Here is a 25,500-nt window from a genome sequence, read left to right as displayed (position 1 = left end):
ACCAAATGTTCCATGGCCTGTTTTCTGAGTTTTCGATTTTTATAATCTGCGGACTTGACTTGCCACAAACAGGGCAGTTGCCTGAACTCATCAATAAAACTTATTAAAAAGTTGTGGGTGGTGAAATTGTCCACCATATTGCAGGACAGTATATGCCTGCAAGACACAAAACAACACAAAACATATTAAAATAGCATGTATTTTGGCACATAATAAAGATATTCCTAATAAAAGCTGTATAGGGCCCAAAACACACACTTTCTATTAAAAGAGTCGTACCTTTGTTTGTGGGGAAAAGTCGTGATTCGCCGCTCGATCGTGCTCCAACTCTCGATATGTCCGCTAGCGAATCGTCGGCCGAACGATCTGGCGTCCTTTAAATACAGCGCAGGCGTCAACTCCTCCTCCAGTGGCGGGCTTGTGCAGGGGTGTGTACGTGCCGAAGATCAGGCCTACATGCGACACTCACACCTGAGGCAGTGGAATAATCATTGTTTAATTAGGAACCATGTCTCAACAATCTGGGAGCTCAATTAGTGGGGGCCGAAGTGATTGGGCCACCCGAAAATCAAGGGCTACACCCATGTCAAAGCCAGAAATGGTGGAGATGGTCTCCATTTTAGAAAAAATGGATTACGATGGAAAGTTGGCAAATTACGATCGGCCCAATGCCAGGAAAGATGGCATCATGGACAAGGTGGTGGCCTGTTTGGTCCAAAAATTCGGTGTCGAGCGATCGAAAGATCAGATTCGGAAACGGTGGTCTGACCTGAAACACCGTGAGCAGGATCAGCTTTCCCAAATCCATCGGATTTTGAAAAAAAGTAAGTTTTATTTTTTCTTTATTTTTTTAATCATGCAATATGTTTTTTATAATTTTGTGTATGTTGTATTAACATGTCTAGATTATAATGTCTATGTAAAAAGTTAGATTACTCATTTTAGTTGTCATGTCGTGATTTGATCGATCTATTGTTGATGTTTTAGTATATGACATTAAAAGTCAGGAAGCCATAGTGAAAAATATATGTATTGTGTTGCAACGAACGTTCTTTCCTGCACGAATCTTCTCAGCAAACATTCCTATTAATCACAGATTATTATTCAAACCTTTAAATAGGAGAAAAACGTAAACTCCGTGCCAAACAATGGGAAAGGAGGAGGAGAGGTTTGGCAGCTCCATCGGCAGTTGTGGAACAAGATGAGGACATGGGCACAGAAGGTGGCACAGATTCCACTAAAGGTAATTGGTTCCTATGCACTGTCAAACATTAATGTACCATATTTTTCGTAGATAACCATGTACATGTCTTCATATTTGTTACTAAAAGAGCTATCAAGCAGGGCACCATGTCCTAACAAATGTACCTCTTGTGACTTTTATGATATGGCCAATGTTTTGTATTATGTAGATGAAGACATTATTCCTGAACTTATCCTGGTGGAGCCAACAAGTGATGAGACACCAGAGCAACAAGAAGGTTGGTAGTCACAGATTTTTGTGTAGTGGGATCATAGAAATATGTGTATTTGCAATGATTGTTTAACCTTATATTCTTGTATTCCCTTACAAATTTACATTGCAGATGTTGCATCATGCCAGGATGTGGCATCCCCAGCCAGGTCAGAAGCCCGATCTCCTGGCAACTTGCCAAGCAGCATGGAAGCCACTTCCGAAACTGTGGAGGAACCAGGACCAAGTGTCCAAGAGCCAATTGTGTGCCCACGTAGGTTTTTTCATAATGATTTTTATCAGTGTTATTTTTAGCCTCCAATTTACAACACTAGTTCCCTATGGGAGCCTCTTTATTTGAATGGAAGTCGCACCGTAAGTCGGATCAGGATGCTCTGACTTGCGGGGCCACTTGCGTTGTGAAGATTTTTGAGGGGGAACTACACCCAAAAATTGAACAACCCACCGTGGGTGTCCCCCCAAGTTCACAACCAGGCCTTTTGTGTGTGGTATTGAGTTTGAGGGTATGCCCACAACAAAAAGACAGCGTGGGTTACCCCCAAAACCCCTACCAGACCCTTATACAAGCATGCAGCTTGTCAGGCCAGGAAAGAGAACGAGCAAGCGGACCAAACACCCCCTGGACCACAGCAGGACACATGCCCTCAACATGGGGGGGTTTTGTTGCTTTGGGCCAGGGGGCCTCTGCACCGCACACCCAAAAGCACCTTACTCCCATGTAGAGGAGGACAAGAGCCTCATCCCCACAACCCTGTCTGGTGGTTTTGGGGGGTCATGCGGCCAGGGGGTTCCTAGGACTTTGGAAGCAACCTTTAACAAAGGGTGGCCCCCAGATCCCAGACCCCAATCACTATGTGAATGGGTATGGGGTACATAGTACCCCTACACATTAACCACATAAATGGAAGTGTATGTGAATAACGACAGGAGACGTTTATGAAATGTTCTTAAATATCTTCATCCGGTCTTCTCCACTCTGCTCTTTGGATCTTCTCCTCTCCACTCTTCTGCTGTCCAATCTTCTGCTCTTATGTTGTCTGCTCTTTTGCCCTAGGCTCTTCTTCTTCCTCCTGTCCTCCTCCAATGCTGTTGCCGTGCATTCTGCCCGTCTCTGGTCTCTGCATCTTAATATATATACATTACAACCATGCCCTCACAATGACGTCATCATGCGTTCACACCCCTAATGAATATATAGTAAGCTCAGGAGACCGGCAGAATCATCAGCAACAGCATCGGAGGAGGACAGGAGGAAGAAGAAGAGCCTAGGGCAAAAGAGCATAAGAACAGGGTAGGTATTAACTCGAGAGGAATTTAAGATTACCTGGACACCAAATGTTTCTCTATTATTATGACCTCATGTAGGTGATTCACATTGACTCATTTTTTTTTAATTTTTACAGACCATGTTTTACATAGTTGCACATTAGCCAAATTGACCCGTGAGGCTCTCCAATGCTGCGCAGACCTGGAACAAATAAAGGAGACTGCAACGGCATTACAAATCAAAATGCGCAATTTTGTGGACATGATTGGCAAATTTTAAGCCACAATTTTACTAGGTTTTTAATGTTTGTATTGGGATGTTCCTGATGTTACAAATTTTTTATGATGTTTTATGGCATTTTAATTACACTCAGATGTTAAAGAGTGTACCCAAGTTTGGGAAAAGCACTTTACAACACCCTAACCCTAACCCTAACCCTAACCCTAACCCTAACCCTGTGAATGTTTGATACTAAAACGTTTTTACATTCAACAATGTGTGTTCAATTCTTTATTAGACTTTAGTTGGGGGGTCGAGGTCTAAAGCTGTGTAAAGAAGCACTAAATGTATGATGGCTGTCCTATTCCCATATTTACATGTTAATGAAAGCATTTTGGTCACTGCCATATGCGAGTTGCTGGAGGTGTCAATGAAATGTTAAAGATACCCCCAGTTTTAACGCATATCACAGTGCGATCTGACATTTCACACAGGATCGGATCACACAAGTTTGAACGATTGTGCGATCCTATCCTGATGCGGCTGAATAAATGCATCATGTGCGACTTTTGTGCGAGTGCAGTGCGAATTGAGCCATACAAACTGTATAGCTGATTTTCGCATGAACATCTGATCGCATGTAATAAAGGAGCAGTGCGCTACGATATTACATGCCATCAGATGTGCAGTGTGAATTGAGACATACACTTTGTATGGCTACATTCGCACTGAACACGCATACAAGTCGCACATGACCCTTTATTTCTGATGTATCTGGATTGGATCGCACAGTGCTTAACACTTGTGGAATACAATCCTGTGGAAAAAGTAAGTGGCGGGTCACCCTTATGCAATGCTGGAAGGCTGCAAAGTCGCAGACTTCCCGCATCGCATAAGTGTGACTCAACACTCAAGGTACTAGCAGTCCTAGGATTCAATATGGCATTGATATTGCCAGTAGCAATCAGTGTAGGGAGATCAGTGTAATCTATAGTGTATTGCTTGTTCGTTGCTCTAGTTCACTTTCCATTACCTATATATATAACACTTTGAGATGAACAATGATCAAGTTTCACATAACACTGACATATCCTAACATTGGTGGGCAGTGAGAAGGATGTCATAAATGAACACAACATAACAGGTGTAGGTACTTTGTTAATACCCTAATGTATTATATGAAATATATAGTATGGGCAACTTCTGGACAATGAACACCAATGTAAGGTGACATTAGATGAACCTTGGGTGTGACCTAGTTCTCAATGTGACAGGGTTTGTGTACATTTTGTGGGGTGCAGAAGGCCCTTGTATTTACACCACTGGCTAAAAAATAACACATGGCCATCATCACTTTGGATCAGCTGGTGAGAGACTACAGTCAAGAAACACACTGATGAATGTATTAACCCTTCCAAAGTCACACATATATAACACATGATTAACCCAAATAATTGTGTTTGGCATATGTGCCCAAATGATTATAATCCACAATACAGAATCATTGCAATTTTTGTTTAATGTGTTGAAAAATAATATATCTCTGACATTTATCTTGTGTGTCCAATCTTTAACAAGATTAATGGGTGTGTGACAGTGATTGCTGCCAGGACACAGCTCCTCTCCCCACGAAATAGTCCAGATATTCCTGGCGGATCTGACGGGCCCTGTGTGATGCCAATGCTGACCGTCCAACTTCCATTGACGTCATGGACTCCACTTGGTTAGAAGGTTGGGCCTCTCCACTTGTACCTGGCATAGCAGGGTCAGTATCCAGTTGCTGCAAGACATAATTTTGTGCATTCCTGCGTAGGAAGTTGTGCAAAATGCAGCAACACAAGACCACATTATCCACTTTGTACAGTGCCAGGTTTATGGACGTCAGGAATATCCGGAACCGGTTGGCCATTATCCCGAAGGCATTCTCCACAACTCTGCGAGCTCTGGACAACCGGTAGTTGTAAATCCTTTGGTCTGGGGTGAGGTTCCTCTGAGGGTAGGGCTTCATGAGATGCTCCCCAAGCGCAAAAGCCTCATCTGCGATAAACACAAAGCTCATACCCTCAACAGTTTGCTCCCTGGATGGCAGGTTCAGAGTGCCGTTCTTTAGACGACGAGCGAACTCCGTCTGATCAATAACTCCCCCATCCGAATTGCGGCCATTTTTGCCAATATCCAAAAAAATAAACTCATAGTTTGCATTAACTATGGCTAGCATGACTATACTAAAAAAACCTTTATAATTATAATAAAATGTGCCGGAATTCGGAGGGGGGACAATGCGGACGTGCTTCCCATCAATAGCACCCCCACAATTGGGAAAATTCCACTTCTCCAGAAATTGATCAGAAATCTCCAGCCATTGCTCTGCGTTTGAAGGAAACTGTGGGGAAAAAATAAAAAAAAAAAAATTAGTGCTTGAGCACATCACATTATTAATTACACACACAGTTGTCTGTTAAATGCTTATGCAACTTGCTAAAAAAATATACAACAGGAAGGCAAAGGTTTGGATATGGGGATGTAACATCTACATACATTTATTTTCAACCTCCTATTGTTCTTATATTGTAAAGGGCCATACACACTAGAACAGGGCTCGACAATCCCCGGGCGCCAGGTCGCATTTGCGACTAGAATTAGCGACCTGGCGCCTGGGGGTGCCCTGCAGAAGGTGTCCTGTCATTTTTGCCCGGACTTCCGCGCACGGAGTGCACGGACTTCCGGGCCGTCCGAAAATCGAGGCCCCGGCTTTTCGGCCTACTTGAGATGACAGGCTTCCAATGGGGAACTGGCGCCCTCTTGTGGAGGCCGGGAGTAATGACTGTTTCCACTGCCTTTTTGTTCTCAATTCATTCATTACCATCTCCCTGTCCAGTTAGTTACCTTTGACAGGGAGTGTGGTTATTATTATTTATTTAATTTATTTTTTAAATGTAAAAAAAAATAATATATTTTTTTCTTTTTTTTTAATTATTAAAAAAATAAAAAAAAATTCTTTTTTTTCCAATTATTAAAAAAAAATATATATATATAAATATATATCTATATAAATATATATCTATATATATATATATATATATATATATCTCTCTCTCTATATATATATATATATCTCTCCTTTTTTTTTTTTCTCGTCGCCATGCCACAGCCGAAGGCCCCTTTCACACAGGCTGTCTGATCAGGTCCGCCTGTCAGTTTTTCAGGCAGACCTGATCGGACCCTTGATTCTCCTCTATGGAGCAGTAATCTGCCGCCATCTGATCCTGTCCACCAAAAGCAGACGGATGGATCGGATCAGATGGCATCGGATGGAAAGAGACAGACAGTCTGTTTTCATCCAATTGTGCTATAGAGGAGAGTGGGGTTCTAGTCGTATTTATGTGTAAATTTAGTATCCGTTTTATTAAATAAAGCTTGGTTGTTAGTTTAAAAAAACAAAAAACTGGCTCCTAACTTTTTTAGCTGGCTCCTAGATTTCAGGAAAATTTGTCAAGCCCTGCACTAGAAGATTCTCTGAAGACTTTTTCGTGCAGATTTACCTTTTCTATGTAGTGCAAGGGCCTACCAGATTGCATAGGATTTGAAAGTGTTTGTTGGACCTCATATTATTTGGTTTTGGTAAATCGGAAGGATAAATTGTTCTGACAATCTTCTAGTGTGTATGGCCCATTATACTCACCAGCTAGAGCTGAGATTTACAAACTACGGCCATCCAGCTGTTGCAGAACTACACATCCCATGAGGCCTTGTAATTCTCTGACATTCACAGACATGACTAGGCATGATGGAAATTGAAGTTCGTGAACAACTGGTGGGCCATAGTTTGAAGACCTCTGAACTTGAGCTTTGGTATATGCTGACTTTGAGATTTAGCATGTGGGTGGGGGATGGGTAAGTAAAACTGGGCATTTATACATCAATTAGGGCTTGTGGTCAGTGAAGGTTTTAACATCATTACATAAACATACAGAATCATAGGTGGGAATGGATGGACTGATGTATTTTAGATAAATCATTAACTAGGTACTAAAACATTGGCCAAGGAATAATTGTTTGAGGGAAAGCAATAAAATGACCCAAATTCAAAATACTGTTAACAGGCAATGCGTTTAGGGACACATAGGAGAGAATGGTGGGGTGGTTAGTGGGTAATTTTACAAATGGTTAAAGATAATCTACATCTTTACTACTATGTGCATGCGGACAGAGGGTAGTTTACAAATAATGGCCTGTGTCAATTGCTGTACATCCAAAAACATCATAATTCGGGTGAAACTAGTAATACATGTAATGTAATGTAAAAAATCAAACATACCTTGATATAGTCCTTCTGCAAGACCTTGATGATGGCAGAGCAGGTCTCAGGGATGATGACTCCAAGAGCTTGGGGGGAGATGCCTGTGGTGAACTTCAGATCCTGCAGGCTTCTCCCTGTTGCAAGATACCTCAACGTCGCAATTAACCTTTGCTCAGGAGTAATTGCAAGCCGCATACAAGTATCCTGCTTCAGAATATAGGGGGACACCAGGGCAAGAAGACGGTAAAAGATGGGATCCGTCATCCTCAAATAATTCCTGAAGTCATCAGGATTATTTTCCTGGAGCTCCCTCAGCAAGGACATATGAGAAAATTGATCACGGTTAAGCAACCAATTTTTCGTCCAGGAGGTCCGCTTCTTCTTCCTATTGCTCGTACGTCGTCTCAGAGCCAAAACTCCAACACTAACGACAGCAACGGACGAATTCACGGTCGCCATAATAAATTCTCGAACGATGTCTCGGAAAATAGCGAAATGTCGTCAACCAAACAAATGCTACCGAAATCAGCGCGAGATGCCCAGAAGGGTCACGGCCAAACACTCACTTCCTCTTTTGTAGCGGCGAACGTGCGTGGAACGTAGTGACGTCATTTTCTGTCGGAAGACAAATGTCCTGGGCAAGTTTGGAGCACTTTTCAACAGACAAACAACAAACACACCAGCCGCGAACATTTGTAGGACGTTCCGTCGGCCGACGATCGGTACGTGTGTACGGGGCTTTACAGAGGAGGTCTTGTGCTAGAAGTATTGCTCTCGCCCTCATCTTCAAGTTCAATCAGCACTGTCCAGACAGAGGGTCGGGGGGAAATGAAAACTACTCCTACAAGCCTCATCACATACTGATAGAAGTCACAAGACTGCTATATAGTGCTGATGAGAAAAGGTATTTAGCAGTTTAGATTTACTAAATTATTTGCATTTCCAAGTTCTGTGTACTGTGGGAGACCAGATAGTAAATACAGGGTCCTGGGTTAAGTAACACTTTAACAAATTGCTTACTGGGGACTTACACCCCCTTCCTACCCAATTTCCAGCTTTTAGCTCTCTCACACTTTGAATGACAATTGTGCGGTCATGCAACACTGTACCCATATAAAATTTGTTTATCATTTTTTCACACAAATAGATTTTTTGGGTGGTATTTAGCCCCGGTTCACACTAGGGCGACCTGTGAGGCGACCTGGTCGCCTCACAGGTCGCCTCCCATAGGAAAGCTGCGGACCCGTTCTAATAGGAGCGACACAAGTCGCTCCGACCTAGAAAAAGGGTCCGGAGCTTCTTTGGGGCGACCAGGAGGCGACCGCCATAGACTTCAATGTTATGAAGTCTGTGGCGGCCGCTCCGAGGTCGCGGCGCGCTGCTCGCACCGCGATCTCGGAGGTCGCCCCTGCAAGTAGCGTCGCTCATATGTGAACCGGCGCTTAATCACCACTGTGTTTTTTATTTTTTTGCTAACCCAAGAAAAAAAAGACCAACATTTTGGAAAAAAAAAAAAAAAGTTGAAAATGTTTTTCATATTTTGTTATAAAATTTTGCAAACAGGTCATTTTTTTCCTTCACTGATGGGCACTGATGAGGCTGCACTGATGGGCAATGATAGGTGGCATAGAGAGGTGGCACTGATGGGCAGCACTGATAAAGAGACACTGATGATGAGGTAGTGATGGGCTGTATTTGGCAGCACTGACTAGCAGTACTGATGGCCACTGATAGATGGCACTGGAGGGCACTAAGGGGACTGATGTCCCTCTAACAGAAGCTGGGTAATGACTTTCTTCTTTTCTTCATGCTGACAGCGTGAGAAAAAAGCCGATAACAGTCTTCTGTTTACTTCCACGATCAGCTGCCATTGGCTGACAGCTGATGAAGTGGTAAAGGGCCCGCTGTGATTGGCCCTTTACAACAACTACAGGACTCGTTGATCAAAGAACGCGGTGTGCCATCAGTGCAAGAATGGGAGGACATCCATGTACATCCTCCTGGCATTTTAAGCCCGTGCTGTAGCCTTCTTTTGGCTTTAGAGCAGGTGCCAAGTGGTTAAATAAAGGCCCGTACACACGTGCAGATTGTCGGCCGAAAAGATTCGGCCGACGACCGATCGGCCGATTTTCGGCTTGTTAGTATGATGCTTCCGACAGCGCACTTTCGGCCGAACAGAATCTGTCATGCAAGCATTAACATTTTTGTATGCCGACACCAGAATGGCCGATTGTTCGCCAGTCAGTACAGAATTCGGCCGACAGACAGCAGATTTGCAAGACTGGGCATGCTCAGAAAAGAAAAAACACAGGGAAAGTTAACCATCACATGACATCACTTCTGCAGTCAGCGGACAAAATTTGTGTGCAGTCTTTTGCACTTTTCAGCGGACACGACAGCCGGGACAAAAGACGGCCGATCGTTCGGCCGACGATCGGTACGTGTGTACGGGGCTTAAGAAGGGCCCAGGGTTTGGGGGTACATCTCCAGAGGTTAGGAGTAGCAGAAGAGTGAGGGAGGTAATATTAAAGTACGGTTTCTAAGAGGGTACATGCTTTAGCATCCAGGGGGTTTTATTAGTATGTGGAATTAGAAATAGGAGGAGGTGATGAGTGCAATAATAGGGAGAGGGCAGAAGTGAGAGCGATGTATACTGATTGTGGGGTGGAGAAGAGGCTGCAACTGTAAAAAAGGAGAGATAAAGAATGCATGTTTCAGAGTAGAAGGAGAGATGTCAGAGAGGTCATCTGCTAGTGTTGTCATCTCATCCCTTTAAACCAGGACACACTATAATTATTACAGTAACAGTGCATATTTTTAGCACTGATTACTGTAGCAATGTCACCCCAAAAGTGTCAAAAATGTCAGTTAGGGGTCCGATCTGTCCACCGCAATAACTAGTAATAAATAAAAATGACATATCTTTCCCCTAGTTTGCAGATGCAATAACTTCTGCACAAATATATGTAGCAGAATACAAATTGGCCTAAAAGGATGAAAACTTGATTTTTTATTATTTTTTTGGGAAGGTTATATAGCAGAATGTGAAAAATAGTTTTTTTTCACAAATGTCACTTTTTTTGTTTATAGCACAAAAAATAAATAATCACACAGGTGATCAAATACTACCAAAAGAAAGCTCTATTTGTGGGGGAAAAAGGACATCAATTTCATTTTGGTACAGCGTCGCACGACTACGCAATTTCCTGTTAAAATTATGCAGTGCCGAATCGCAAAAAAGGGCCTGGTCATTAAGCTGGCAAATCCTTCCGGTCCAGAAGTGGTGAATGACCACCTTAATCAGCCACAGGACCTGTGTAATTAATGTGTGTCCTGGTTTAAATGGATGAGGCGCCAACCCTATTGCCTGCAGTCTGGTGTTTAGTAGTTTGCTGTTGATGCATGCTTTATACAAATCATGGCCGTGTCACTTATTTGACCACTTGCCAACCACTCACTCGAGCTCTACTGCGTCAAAGTGGTTAGTTAGCGTCCAGCGACGTAGACCTACGTCGCTGGACTCCTCCCCTTGTGGGCAGCGCACGCGTGCCGCCGGAGGCTCGCTCCCGCTGTATTCATTCACAGCAGGAGTCGGGCCAGGGGAGGAGCTGCGGAGATCCGCCCGCTTGTGTAAACAGAGCGGGCGGATCTCCCAAGTGACAGATTGCAGGGTTCAGCATAGCTTAACATGCGATCTGTGCCTGTGTCACTCAGTCCCCTCCCCCCACACACGTCAGTAAGCACCAGGCATACATTAACCCCTTGATCACCAATAAAAGTTAACCCCTTCCCTGCCAGTGTAATTTTTACAGTAACAGTGCATATTTATAGCACTGATTACTGTAGTAATGTCACTGGTACCCCCAAAAGTGTCAAAAATGTCAAAGGTCCGATCTGTCCACCGCAATGTCGCAGTCCCGCAAAAAAAAAAAAAAAAATTTGCAGATCGCCGCCATTACTCGTTAAAAAAAAAAAACACCAAAAATAACAGAAATCTTTCCCTTAGTTAGTAAACGCAATAACTTTTGCGCAAACCAATCAAAATACGCTTATTGTGATTTTTTTTACCAAACATAGGTAGCAGAAAACAAATTGACCAAAAATTAAAAAAAAAAAATTTAGATTTTTACATTTTTTGGGGGGAATTTCATATAAAAAAAAAGTGAAAAATATTGTTGTTTTTTCAAAATTTATGCTTTTTTTTGTTTATAGCGCAAAAACTAAAAATCGCACAGGTGATCAAATACCACCAAAAGAAAGCTCTATTTGTTGGGAAAAAAGGACGTAAATTTCGTTTGGGTACGACGTCACACGACCGCGCAATTGTCAGTTAAATTTGCACAGTGCCGAATCGCAAAAAGTGGCCTGGACATAAGACAGCAAAATCCTCCGGTGGTCAAGTTGTTAACACACCCCACTTTTTGGAAGAACCCCAACATGCCCTCCCAGCACGTGCTTCCTCATAAAGAAGGTCTTGTTTTATACTTTGGTGGGTGTGGATGGAATCTGCCAATTAATCAATCAGGAGGTGATATTAGGTACACAGCTAGCATAGGAAACTTTTCACACCACAATTACTCTGCAAGAGGACTGGATTGTAAAGAAAAGACCAGGCCATAATTTAGGTAAGAGACTTCCAAACAAAATAATGTGAACATGGCTATAGATGGCTATGAAGCCGCAATTCCATAAATGCAGGATTACCAAAGAGACATTTGAAAAGAAGTTAGTCTATGTTCAGTTTAAGGTTGAGGGGAACAACAGGAATATAAAGGCAAGATAAAAAAACCTGTGCGTAGCAGCCCCCCTATTACTTAACTGTGGTCCATCTAGATCCAGCAATTTTGCAGGAGTGTCTTGGCTGCCCAGGACTCCCCTCCTCATTGGCTAAAACACAGCAGTGGCGCCAACTGCTGTAAATCAAAGTCAGTCAGCCAATGAGGAGAGAGAGTGGGGCTGTGCCGCAGCTCCATGTCTTAATGGACACAGAGCTGTGGCTCAGGTGCCCCCCCCATAGCAAGCTGCTTGTGGCTCGGGTGCCCCCCCATAGCAAGCTGCTTGTGGCTCTGGTGCCCCCCCATAGCAAGCTGCTTGCTGTGGGGGCACTCGACAGGAGAGAAGGGCCAGGAGCACTGAAGAGGGACTCGAGAAGAGGAGGATCTGGGCTGCTCTGTACAAAACCAACTGCACAGAGGAGGGAAGTATAATATGTTTGTTATTTTTAACTAAAAAGAGACTTTAGTATCACTTTATTAGAAGTCCAGGCTCATACTATCAAAGCCTAAACCTGCTCCCAAGCCCTATACTAGCCATCATGTAATTAAAAGATGTGTATACTTACCTAATCTAAGGGTGCTCCAGTCCGGTCACATGATTGGCTCCCAGCCTGAACCCTAAAACGCATGGGCACTGGTGTATGCTGTGTAGGGGCGATGTGCTGTGTAGTTAGAACACTTTGCACGGTTTGCGTTTTTCTTTAACTTTATTGATGTGTCACAAAATGACACTTTTTTTTCAAGTCAATGTACCGTACTGTGTTACAACAGGCAGTATGGTGAGCTGCCCTGTGTAAAAATGCAGATATGCTGCACTTTCAGGGAACATTCACACTGACTTCTGTTTGTTTCAGAATGGAACCCAAGTTCTTCCTAAAAGAAGAGAGGAGTAGATTCTGTGAACCTAAAGTACTTCCATTTAGATGCTGAATTTTCATCTGCCAGTCCTCATTTTATTTTAACAATTGAAAGCTCTGCGCATTTCCACATGTACATGTGTTTACATGTACACACACATAAAAAACGCAGATATGCATGGACCTGAGTGCATCTGTGGACATGGCATTAGTGAGCCCTTAGGTGACCCTTCAAATCCATAGATTGTGTCATATTCTAACAGTTCTCACATGCTTGTATCCAAGGTTCAGAAGCTATATAAGCCAATCCCAGCCAGGGTCCCTCCAGAGGTTTCTAAAGGTTGTATGTGCTATTGTCTGCATATTTCCAGGTCCAACCGCAATTGACAGAACCAGAACAGCTGGCAATCAATGATCCTTTCCGCTTTTATAAGGGTAGCAGATAGGGATGCACCGAAATGAAATTCTTGGCCGAAGCCGAATAATAATAAAATGTTTGGCCGAAGGCCGAATACCGAACGCTGTGTTTCACATTTTTTCCATTTATTTTGCCAATTTTTTGTCCTCTCGTGTCTCTCTCTCTCTCTTGTCCTCTCACTCTCTCTCTTGTCCTCTCATGTCTCTCTCTTGTCCTCTCTCTCTTGTCCTCTCATGTCTCTCTCTCTCCCTAAATGTTACTGTAAGGAATGGGATTCAGTGCACACTGCAGCCTTGTACCATAGGGTTAATGTTAGTGACACTGTAGGGATTGGGAAGGATGCTGGGAATGGAAATCAGGAAGCATGCAGGCAGCCTTGTAAATTTTAATTGCAGATACAGGGCACTGGGCAAGTCAGGGTTAATATGGTAACATAAATTACTCAGTGACAGTCAGTCAGTGTCAGTGTGGACTCGATCAGATTATACAGTGACAGTCTCTCATAGTGGTGGTAGTAGGAGGCTGGAGGTGGACTAGTAGTAGCCTGGAAAGGAGCACAGCCGCATACATACATTACTCACTTGTGCACTGCAGCCCGCCCCACACATTCAGTGAGTCTTACTCTCCTCCCTAGTTTTTTCAATGGCACATTCAGGAAGCCAATCACGCCTTGAGTAGCGGCACAGCGGAACCAATCAGGTGTGCAAGCACGCGTGATTGGTTCGCTGTGCAGCTAATCACGGCGTGATTGGCTTCCTGAATGTGCCATTGAAAAAACTAGGGAGGAGAGTAAAGCCCCGTACACACACGCAGATCGTCGTCATACAAACGTCGGCGGACGAAAGATCTGCCGATTGTATGCGTGTTAGTATGGTGCCTCCGACAGCTGTCTGCACACAATCTGCGGACAAGAGTCTTTCTTGCAAACTTGAAAATTTTTGTCTGCGGACACCAGAACGGACGATTGTTCGCCTGTCAGTACAGAAATCAGCCGACAGACCGCAGATTTGCAAGACTGGGCATGCTCAGAAAATAAAAAACACAGGGAAAGTTAACCATTACATGAAATCACTTCTGCAGTCAGCTGAAGTCTGCGGACAAAATTCTTGTGCTGTCCTTGTGCTGTCTTTGCACTTTTCAACAGACACCGACATCCCGGGGAGAAAAGACGAACATTTGTATGATGACGATCTGCGTTTGTGTATGGGGCTTAAGACTCACTGAATGTGGGGCGGGCTGCAGTGCACGAGTGAGTAATGTATGTATGCTCACCGCTGAAGTGTCCCGGCTTCACGGAAGTCTGTGAGTCCCTTCCCCCTGTAAATATCGTGACCTCGGCGATATGAATATCGCCTACGGCCACAGAACGATAGTCGATATCATATCGACTATCGTTCAGCCCTATTATTCAGCACAAAATTATTCGGCCGAACACCGAAAGTGCTATTTTTTCTATTTTCGGCCGAATAATGTTCGGCCGCCGAACATTCGGTGCATCCCTAGTAGCAGACCACCAATGTAAGGGGGTTGTTCTTCCCACCAACACAAGCAACATACTTCCACCAACATAGGAAGCACTGTTCCCACAAATGTAATGGGGACATCCTTCCCACCGACCACCAAATGTAATGGGGACATCCTTCCCACCGACCACCAAATGTAATGGGGACATCCTTCCCACCGACCACCAAATGTAATGGGGACATCCTTTCCACCGACCACCAAATGTAATGGGGACATCCTTTCAACTGACCCACCAATGTAATGGGGACATCCTTTCAACTGACCCACCAATGTAATGGGGACATCCTTTCAACTGACCCACCAATGTAATGGGGACATCCTTTCCACCGACCACCAAATGTAATGGGGACATCCTTTCAACTGACCCACCAATGTAATGGGGACATCCTTTCAACTGACCCACCAATGTAATGGGGACATAGTTCCCACCGACCCCCCCATGCCCCAATGTAGTGGGGACATCCTTACCAACAAGCAACAATGTAAAGGGACACTCTTGCCTCCACTGTAAGGAGAATTGTTTGCACCCAGCGTAAAAACAGTTGAGAAAGGCGGAATAACGTTTAGGGTCAATGGCACCTCTCTGGAACCACATCTAGTTTTCACCAGGGACACCAATAGCAGTAACAGGAATAGCCTATGCCAATGAGCAGCCTGCTCCCTATCATCTGTAGTACCCAGCAGGAACTATCTGTGCAGTGGTGATCCAACATTTGGAAATGAAGAGAAGACAATGAAAACATAGGGATGTGATGATCCCACACAGTAAAGGAGTAGTAGTGACAGAGTACTCACTGGAAGTTTGCCCCTGGGTATGGATGGCATGGCCAAACACAGCACAAACACAAAGTACACCACGACAATGGCATGTGATGCATGGTCTGCAGGAAAGCCCAGAACCCGGAAGACCAGCTTGAGGATCTCGGGGAGTCCGAATCCCAGAGCCAGGGTCAGCCCGATGGAGAGCAGCACCACCGTACTACGACTGGTTATAGGGAGCGCCATCCTTCCTATCCTCCCCGACACCAGCAGCCTGTTATAGAGCGGGGGGAGGAGCCGGGACACGGTATATCACTTCCGAGAGAGAAAGTGACACCGCCCTCCAAAACTCTCATCTACAACTGTAAAGTCAAGGGCAGCTCAGAGCGAAGCCGGGGGACGGTCAGGTTTGTCTTCTCCCTGTCTGTATAACACACTTAATGTTTACTACAGTCCCCGATCCCTCCTAGGAGTAGGCATTGTATAGATAGAGCTGTGTGCCCATACATGGTACGATCTGTCAGCTCTGCAGCCCAGCCGGACACGTGGCGAGCTCTGCCCATTCATTAATTAGTAATGAGATGACCGGCCAGGAGAATCATTAAGAGAGATCAGTGAAGCGACTAGTCCTCCTGGATACAGCTCTCCTGATTAATGAAAACTCAGCTTTTCTTAGGGCAGCCATCCAGCTTCAAGTATCATCCTTAAAGTTCAGGTTTGGGGGCTCATTCACATGGCCACTTACCACCATCCACTGTATTTCTAGCAAAGTGTTCCTGATCTGTACAAATCAATGACCAGGTGACAATGTCCATATGTGATTGCACATGGCGTGATCATCTGTGGTTGATGGGTGCGCACCCTTATACGCAAACAATTCAAATTCACAGGAACACATTTGTCCCTAACCGCAGGTAAGAGTTTCATGAGAGATTACACATGGATAGTGTCAACCTGTCATTGGTTTGTACAGGCTTCCTATCCACAGCTGATCTGCAACACCTAACTGTACCCACCACAGAAATACATTGATCTGGGCTGTGTATGGATAGATTAGGTTTTCTCAACCAGGGTTCCTCCAGAGGTTGCCAGCAGATCCTCGTGCTAGGGGTCCCTAACCGCAGGTAAGCGCTCCATGAGAGATTACACATGGATAGTGTCAACCTGTCATTGGTTTGTACAGGCTTCCTATCCACAGCTGATCTGCAACACCTAACTGTACCCACCCACCACAGAAATACATTGATCTGGGCTGTGTATGGATAGATTAGGTTTTCTCAACCAGGGTTCCTCCAGAGGTTGCCAGCAGTTCCTCGTGCTAGGGGTCCCTAACCGCAGGTAAGCGCTCCATGAGAGATTACACATGGATAGTGTCAACCTGTCATTGCTTCGTACAGGCTTCTGTCCACAGTTGATCGGCAACACCTAGTCCTACCCACTGTTGAAGTACGATGATCTGGGCTTGTTAGTGTTAATTTTGTCATCAAATTTTGATTTAGTTTTAGTCTTTTGACTAAAATACCATTTTGGTTTTAGTCGTATTTTAGTCATTTGAGTCGTTTAGGTTTTAGTTATATTTTCGTCTACTAAAATCTCCAGTTCATATTAGTCGACTAAAATCAAATGAGTTTAGTTAAATTTGAATGCATTATTTCTTTAGAACTGCCAAACATTATATACGCCTGGAGTAAAAATCGAATACAGACAGATATAGCCATTGTGATCTAAATTTAATTTAGTTTTAGTCAGTCTTTTAACTTAAATGTCATTTTAGTTTTAGTCATTTAGTCATCTGTATTGATTTAGTTGTATTTTAGTTGACTAAAATAGTATTTGGTCAACGAAAATATTTTATTCGACGAAATTAACTGCCGGTTCACACTGATCAGACTTGTCAGGCGACTTGGTCACCTGACAAGTAGCTTCCAATGCTGTGCAATGGAACCGTTCTAATCAGAGCGACTCAAGTCGCTCCGACTTAGAAAAAGGTTCCTGCACTATTTTTTTGCAAAGTCGGAGCGACTTGCATTGACTTCTATTATGAGAAGTCTTTGCAAGCCGCGCTGAAGTCGCGCTGCCCGGGCGACTTCATTGGTCGCCCGAAGTCGGGGCGACTGAGTCGGATTAGTGTGAACCGACTCTTAACACTGCTTATTGTATCACGGTCACATGATAGTTTACATTTTTGGGGTTGTATTCAATATGAGATCACACAAATACTTATAACGTTTATTAAAAGTAATGACAGATACAGATAAACATAAAGAAAATATAACAATAATACTAAACTAAAGATGTTTCACCATGGAGTCCTGTCCATGATGGTGTGGCTGTTGAACAGTTTCAGACACACGCCAAATGGCAGCTCTGATGTGAGATTAAAGTCTTACCAGTTTTGGCTTTGGTAATCTGAAACTTCAATGTAAGGAAATAGCCAGTCGCTGAGAAGAAAGTGGGCTCAGCTACATACTACTCAATTAATAACATTCTGTTGGTGTGAGTCAACTAAGGTAAAACCATACTTTTGTTCTTCTATGGCTTGTTTGGCCCCTTAACCGGGGCTTGGAATTCATTATTAGATATTTGTGAGACCACTAGACAACTTTAAAGCGGAGTTCCACCCAAAAGTGGAACTTCCGCTTTAGGTAGTGCTAAGCCCCTGACATGCCACATTTGGCATGTCATTTTTTTGGGGGGGGGGGGGGGAAGCGGGTACCTAGTTTTGACATGTACCCGCTCCCACTTCTGCTCGGAGCGCCGCAGCGCCCTGAGCGGAAGTTCTCCTCTCCCCCCTCCCTCCCTGCAATCTTCTGGGACATGTCAGAGGTCCCAGAAGATTGCCGGCCAATCACAACGCGTAGTGCAATTCGCGCATGCGCAGTGCGTACCCAGCTGTGAAGCCACAAACTGTCACAGCCGGGTGCCCACACCAGTGATGCCGGAGAGCAGAGAGGGAGAAGAGCGAGGCTTCGGGCGGCCGCATCGCTGGACCGTTGGACACGTGAGTGTGTTAGGCTGGAACTCCGCTTTAACTAAGGAAATATGTAATATGCAATTTCCCCATCAGGGCTGTGTATGGCTAGAGCAGAAATTCTTAACCAGGGTTCCTTCAGAGGTTGCCAGCGGTTCCTTGTGCTAGGAGTCCTTAACCGGAGGTAAGCGCTCCATGAGAATTTACACATGGACAGTGTCAACCTGTCATTGGTTTGTACAGGCTTCCTGTTCACAGCTTACCGGAAGCACCTAACTAATTTGCTTTCGGGGGAATACAGTACAATATAATGTGCAAATGATACACAAGAGCAGGGGTCGTCAAATGTTCTAAACAAAGGGCCAGTTTATTGTGTTTCAGACTTTAGGGAGGCTTGTCCCTGGCTATTGGGAGCAGGAAATGTCATGGCATCAATGACCCATCTTTGGTATTAGGGGAATTATTAGTGTCCCATCATTGGTGTCAGTGGGAGAAATAATGCCCCATCGTTGATTTCAGTGGGAGGAGTAGTGCCCCATCGTTGGTGTGAGTGGAAGAAATAGTGCCCCATCGTTGGTGTCAGTGGAAGAAATAGTGCCCCATCGTTGGTGTCAGTGGAAGAAATAGTGCCCCATCGTTGGTGTCAGTGGAAGAAATAGTGCCCCATTGTTGGTGCCAGTGGGCGGAATAGTGCCCCATTGTTGGTGTCAGTTGGCGGAATAGTGCCCCATTGTTGGTGTCAGTGGGCGGAATTGTGCTCCATCGTTGGTGCCAGTGGGCGAAATTGTGCTCCATCGTTGGTGCCAGTGGGCGAAATTGTGCTCCATCGTTGGTGCCAGTGGGAGGAATAGTGCCCCATCGTTGGTGCCAGTGGGAGGAATAGTGCCCCATCGTTGGTGCCAGTGTGAGGAATAGTGCCCCATCGTAGGTGCCAGTGTGAGAGGAATAGTGCTCCATTGTTGGTGCCAGTGTGAGGAATAGTGCCCCATCGTAGGTGCCAGTGTGAGAGGAATAGTACCCCATTGTTGGTGCCAGTGTGAGGAATAGTGCCCCATCGTAGGTGCCAGTGTGAGAGGAATAGTGCTCCATCATTGGTGTCACTGGGAGTAATAGTGCACAAAGGGCCGCAGTTTGGAGACCACGGCACAAGAGCATTATCGTTTACCTGAGTACAGCCATGGATAGCCTTTCACTTTTATAGTTGGCTGTACACCCCACCTGCAGCTCCCCGAGTGCCAAAAAACACTGGGATTTTTACGCCAGAATATATTTGCTCCTGAAATGACCTGTGTGCCTGAACCCTTCAAAAAGAAGAAATCCGCTGCATGCTTGCCAAAGGTAGTCACAAATAAATCATATAAAGAATTAATGTATAACTAAAGCCAACATGTTTTTTAGATAGAATGGTGAGGGTTTAGAACTGCTTTTTATTGCTCTGTGTCCCTGATAAGGTTATACTTTAGTTGGCCATACATGATTAGATTTTCCTGCCTGACTAAATGTTAGAAAACAATCAATCCCCTCATCCTCATTCACACTAAGCAGCAGGGATCCAGGAATCCCCATTGCCGGTTATTGTATTCAGCACCCATGGCTGTCAGATTTCTATGGTGCCACTGATTAGATAGTCACTGTAGGGCCGATCATTTTTCACCTGGCTCAGCTGATTTGATTTTTGTCATGTAGACCGGTTCACCCACAACTTAAACTGGCCAAAATTGGAGCCATCTATGGCCAGCCTTACTCTCTCTATGTTCTCATCACCAATGTCCGTAATAGGTGAGTAAATCCAACACTTTGAGTTGCCAGCAGAACAGGAATAGAGTGGAAATCTTCCAAATGGGGCCATTTGTTCTGGTGACAACTAACAGGGGATATCCTTCGCTTTGGAAAGATATCCTCTCACTTCCTGCTGAGTTTACAGGACAGGAAGTGAAAGATCTCCCTAATGAGACTCAGATGGCACAAAAAAAAACTGACAGCAGATTTAACACTTCCTGCTTCTGCTGTAGACAAAATAGCTATGTGATAAATATGTCTCTTGCCCTTTGTCCTCAGTACCAGGGGTCTCCAAACTTAAACAGAGGGCCGGTTTACTGTCCTTCAGACGTTACGGGGGCTGGACTGTGGCCAGTGTGAACAGAAAATGTCCCAGAGTCAGTGGTAGTTAACACTGCCCCATCATTAGTTTTAACGGGAGGAATAGTGCCCCATTTTTGGTTTTAGTAGGAGGAATAGTGCTGCATGGTTGGTATCAATGGAAGGAATAGTGTCCCTTCGGTGTCAGTGGGAGAAATAGTGCCCTATGGTTTGTATCAATGGAAGTAATAGTGCCCAATCGATGGTTTCAGTGGGAGGAATAGTGCCCCATCATTGGTCTTAGCAGGGGGGAGTAGTGCCGCATGGTTCATATCAATGGAGGGAATAGTGCCCCATCGACTGTTTCAGTGGAAGGAATGACTCATCATTGGTCTTAGCAGGAGGGTTAGTGCCCCATGGTTGGTATCAATGGAAGGAATCATGCCCCATCGACTGTTTCAATAGGAGGAATAGTGCCCCATGGTTGGTACCAATGGAAGGGATAGTGCCCCTTCGACAGTGTCAGTGGGAGAAATGGTGCCCCATCATTGTTCTTAGTGGGAGGAGTAGTGCCCCATGTTTCTTATCAATGGAAAGAATAGTGCCTCATTGACTGTTTCAATAGGAGGAATAGTGCCCCATGGTTGATACCAATGGAAGGGATAGTGCCCCTTCGACAGTGTCAGTGGGAGAAATGGTGCCCCATCATTGTTCTTAGCGGGAGGAGTAGTGCCCCATGTTTCTTATCAATAGAAAGAATAGTGCCTCATTGACTGTTTCAGTGGGAGAAATGGTGCCCCATCATTTGTCTTAGCAGGAAGAGTAGTGCCCTATGGTTGGTTTCAATGGAGAGAATAGTGCCCCATCGATGGTTTCACTAGAAAGAATAGTGCCCCATCATTGGTCTTAGCAGCAGGAGTAGTGCCCCATGTTTGGTATCAATGGAAGGAATAGTGTCCCATCATTGATCTTAGCAGGAGGAGTAGTGCCCCATGTTTGGTATCAATGGAAGGAATAGTGCCCCTTCGATAGTATCCCATCATTGGTCTTAGCAGGAGTTGTACACCATTGATATCAGTGGGAGGAATAGTGCCACATCACTAGTGTCAGTTGGAGGCATAGTGTCCAAAGGGCCAGACAGAGGCAAACAAATGGCCACATCTGGCCCCCAGGCGGCAGTTTGGAGACCACTGCTCAGTACTAAGCTGGTTTTATTTGTAAGTTCCTTCAAATAGTTTTTTTCTGAAAAGGAGGTGTGTGTAACTGGGTGGAAGATTACCTTCATCAACGTACTAAATACACAATTTTATCTGGTAACTGACATTGGAACTTGCAGAAGCCAAACCGTACATACACTGCTGCCATCTGCTCTGCTTTGTAGAAAATTTTGAATCCTTCTGTTTTTCCAATTCGCAAAGGGACATTATTAGCAAGTTTGTATGTTTTTATTAAAATGATGGCCGATCTGATTTCTTAGCCTGTTCAAAATGTATGAAAATTCCCCTGGAGGTGTTTAGTTCAAAGAAGTCCTTGAGCTTGATGAATGTGACATTACAGGAGACAACTTGTTATGCTAGAAGGATAAGTCTAGGTAAAAGGTTTAAACCTTGTACACACTAGTAGTTTTTATTTTCCATTTAACACAGCTGGTTGAGCGGACAAAACTGGCTGCTCAGGTCTGAGCCGATGTACTAACTTTGCCATTAGCAGCAGGGAAGATCGCTGTACTGACTGCGGAATCCCCCCCCCCCCCAGGCCAGAACATTCGTCAGAGCGCTGATCTGGAGCAGATCACCAGACCTTTTTCGGTCATAAGCCTTCGACAGAAGCCGGCTCCTATGCACACGGGCCGAATGTAGGCCGGTTTCTATCGAACAGACTAATGTCGCCCAACATTTGGCCCGTGTGTACTAGGCTTTAGGCTGGCCATACATTATACAATGTTCTTGTGCTGTTTTCCTTTAGATGTACCAAAACCATATAATATGAGGTCAAAACCTAAATACCATACATGCATGCATAACTGAAGGTGAATCTAAAGAAAATTGAGTAAGAAAATTGTATAATATATGGATAGCCTTTAAAGGTGACCATCGGGTTTGTGTATTTCAGTACTTTCCTGGCTTTTATAGTTCAAGAATTAAAGGCTGGCATACACGTGCCACATCCCTGTTTAACCAATTAGCAAAAAAAAAAAACAGCTTTAATAGCAATTTTTTTGAGGCATGAGAACCAATAATTAAAATTGTATAATCTATAATAATAAAAAAATATACATTTATTATCCAAGATTAAAAGAAATGCATATTTCATAAAAGCATATTAGAATAAATTCAAAGCCATAAAGACTAGTACACACGGGTTGAATGTCGGGCAAAATTGGGCCCGTGTGTATGGCACCAAATCCGACAGAAGCCGGCCATTTGACCGGCTTCTGTTGGACATGCATGGGGGTAAACCAGTGGCTGACTGGCTCCCAATCAGCACTCTCAGCCAATGGCGGAGAATGTTGGAGTGTTCTGGCAGGGGAGGGCTAACACTGGATTGTTAGTACAGGAGCTGTCAGTTTTTTTTTCGTTCAACCCAAAAAACTAATGGTGTGTACTAGGCTTAAGCTTTGTGCCCAGGGACATATTTTAAATATCCATCAATTACATGTTATAAGCTTTTACAATGAACCCGCTTTCCTATGTATTACATGTATATATTCCTGTCAAAAAGCTTTTTTAAACAAAACCATTATATATAAACTAAAATTTTTATACATAACAAAACCTGGTTTGTACCACCTTGTTTACATGGGGATCCTCCATAGGAAGACCGGATGGCAACATCGTCCACAAGGAGGATCAAAATGGGTCCTAGAAACCCCCCCCCCCCCCCCCCCAAGACCAGCAAACCCACTGGGCGATGCCACACCAGCTGGTCTTTATAAAGCTGGTACCTTTGTAATTATCACATAAATACAGGACAAAAAAAATAGATATCAGGCTAGGTATTTTTTTAAACTACCCAAATATCCCAATAACTAAAAAAATGACCTCCACTGGGTATCTCCAGTCCAGCCAACAGAGGAACCGTATAACAGAGGCTAACCCCTGGGAGAAGAGAATCACTTGATACATTTGATTGTTTCAGCATGCTCCCTCCAACACAGGACCCCTGTGATCTGTGACCAGTCACACTCCAGCCTCCTAAAGGTAAAATTCAGGTTTAAAGTGGTTGTAAAGGCAAAATATTATTTTTTACCTTAATGCATTCTCTGTATTAAAGTGGATGTAAACCCTTACATATACCTAGTGAAGTGACTGGCCTCAGATGATACACCGAGATGAAACCAATCTTCCTACATACTGTAAGTTGTACCTGTCTATCTGCAGTCTGTTTCTCTACATCCATTTAAAGTCCAGAATTCATTACGTTTGTCTGAGCTGTCAGAAAAAGGGGGCGGAGAGCTGAAGTTACTCCGCCGAGCTCAGTGAGGAGAGCTTTGAGAACTGATTGGAGGGAAGGGACACACCCCCTTCACACCGAAACAGAGCTGAGACTGTCAATCAGCTGGAAGTCCCTGTCACTTTTTTTCTCTTGGTGTCAGGAAAACTTGTCAGAAGTGATTCATACAGAAATCAGATGAATGAAGCAGCAGACAGAAATTACACTGGAGGAGATTTACTAAAACTGAAACGTGCAAAATCTGGTGCAGTTTTGCATAGGAACCAATCAGCTTGTATGTTTTTATTGTTAAAGCTTACTTGAAGCAGCTGAAGTGCGAAGTTGATTAGCTACCATGCACAACTGTACCAGAATCTGAGTGCTCCAGTATTCGCAAATCTCCCCCAGTACTCTGGGGGGAAAATACACTATAGAGGGGTTTGCTTTGTTCATATTTCATGTCTGAGGTTTACAACCACTTTAAGGCTTGCTATGATGGGCATTCGGCAGGGGGAGGAGCCAGGAATGTCAGCGGGGGACCCGAGAAGGGGAGGATCAGGGCTGCGCTATGCAAAACCACTGCATATAGCAGGTAAGTATAACATTTTTTTTTTTACTTAAAGTGCAAGCTGAATGCATCTGAAAGCTTGCTGCCCTTGCCCATCTACACAAACCACAAGTTGAGGTCAGGACTCTGTGCAGGCCAGTCAAGTACCTCCACCCCAAGCTCGCTTATCCATGTCTTTATCTACCTTGCTTTGTGCACTGATCCAAATCATTTGGTGGAGGGGGATTATGGTGTGGGGATGTTTTTCAGGAGTTGGGCTTGACCCCTTAGTTCCAGTGAAGGGAACTCTTAAGGCGTCAGCATATCAAGACATTTTGGACAATTTCATGCTCCAACTTTGTGGGAACAGTTTGTGGATGGTCCCTTCCTGTTCCAATATGATTGTGCACCAGTGCGCAAAGCAAGGTCCATAAAGACATAGTTGAGAAAGTTTGGGATGGAGGAACTTGACTGGCCTGTAGAGTCCTGACCTCAACCCCTATAGAACATCTTTGGGAGGAATTAGTGCGGAGACTGCGAGCCAGGCCTTCTCGTCCAACATCAGTGCCTGACCTCACAAATGTGCTTCTGGAAGAACAGTCAATCATTCCCATAGACACACTCCTAAACCTTGGGGACAACCTTCCCAGAAGAGTTGAAGCTGTTATAGCTGCAAAGGGTGGGCCAACTCAATATTGAACCCTATGGACTAAGACTGGGATGCCATTAAATTTCATGTGCGTGTAAAGGCAGGTGTCCCAATACTTTTGGTAATATAGTGTATGTGTAAATTTAGAATTTTCACTGGAATAACTTTCTAAACTTGGTTCAGGGTTTTCAGCTACCTAATAATCTGGGTCATCTTGAATCAATAAATA

The 25,500-nt window shown here is 44.2% G+C and overlaps 1 protein-coding gene across 1 annotated transcript in view; it reads right to left on the bottom strand.

Annotated features, from left to right (window-relative positions):
- LOC309551376 (D-beta-hydroxybutyrate dehydrogenase, mitochondrial-like) overlaps window positions 1–15,862 on the bottom strand; it is an 80,164-nt gene extending 64,302 nt beyond the window's left edge. Inside the window, exon 1 of the mRNA XM_082251949.1 lies at window positions 15,630–15,862. Within this exon, the coding sequence (XP_082108075.1) occupies window positions 15,630–15,839 (210 nt within the window). The 5' untranslated portion in view covers window positions 15,840–15,862. The remainder of the gene's footprint in view (window positions 1–15,629) is intronic.
- Window positions 15,863–25,500: the final 9,638 nt, after the last annotated feature.

This window comes from Pelophylax lessonae, assembly GCF_965119305.1.
Source record: "Pelophylax lessonae genome assembly, chromosome: 3".
NCBI lineage: Eukaryota > Metazoa > Chordata > Amphibia > Anura > Ranidae > Pelophylax > Pelophylax lessonae.
Note: the sequence above shows the minus strand (reverse complement) of the source record. Positions and strands in the feature narration are given on the sequence as shown.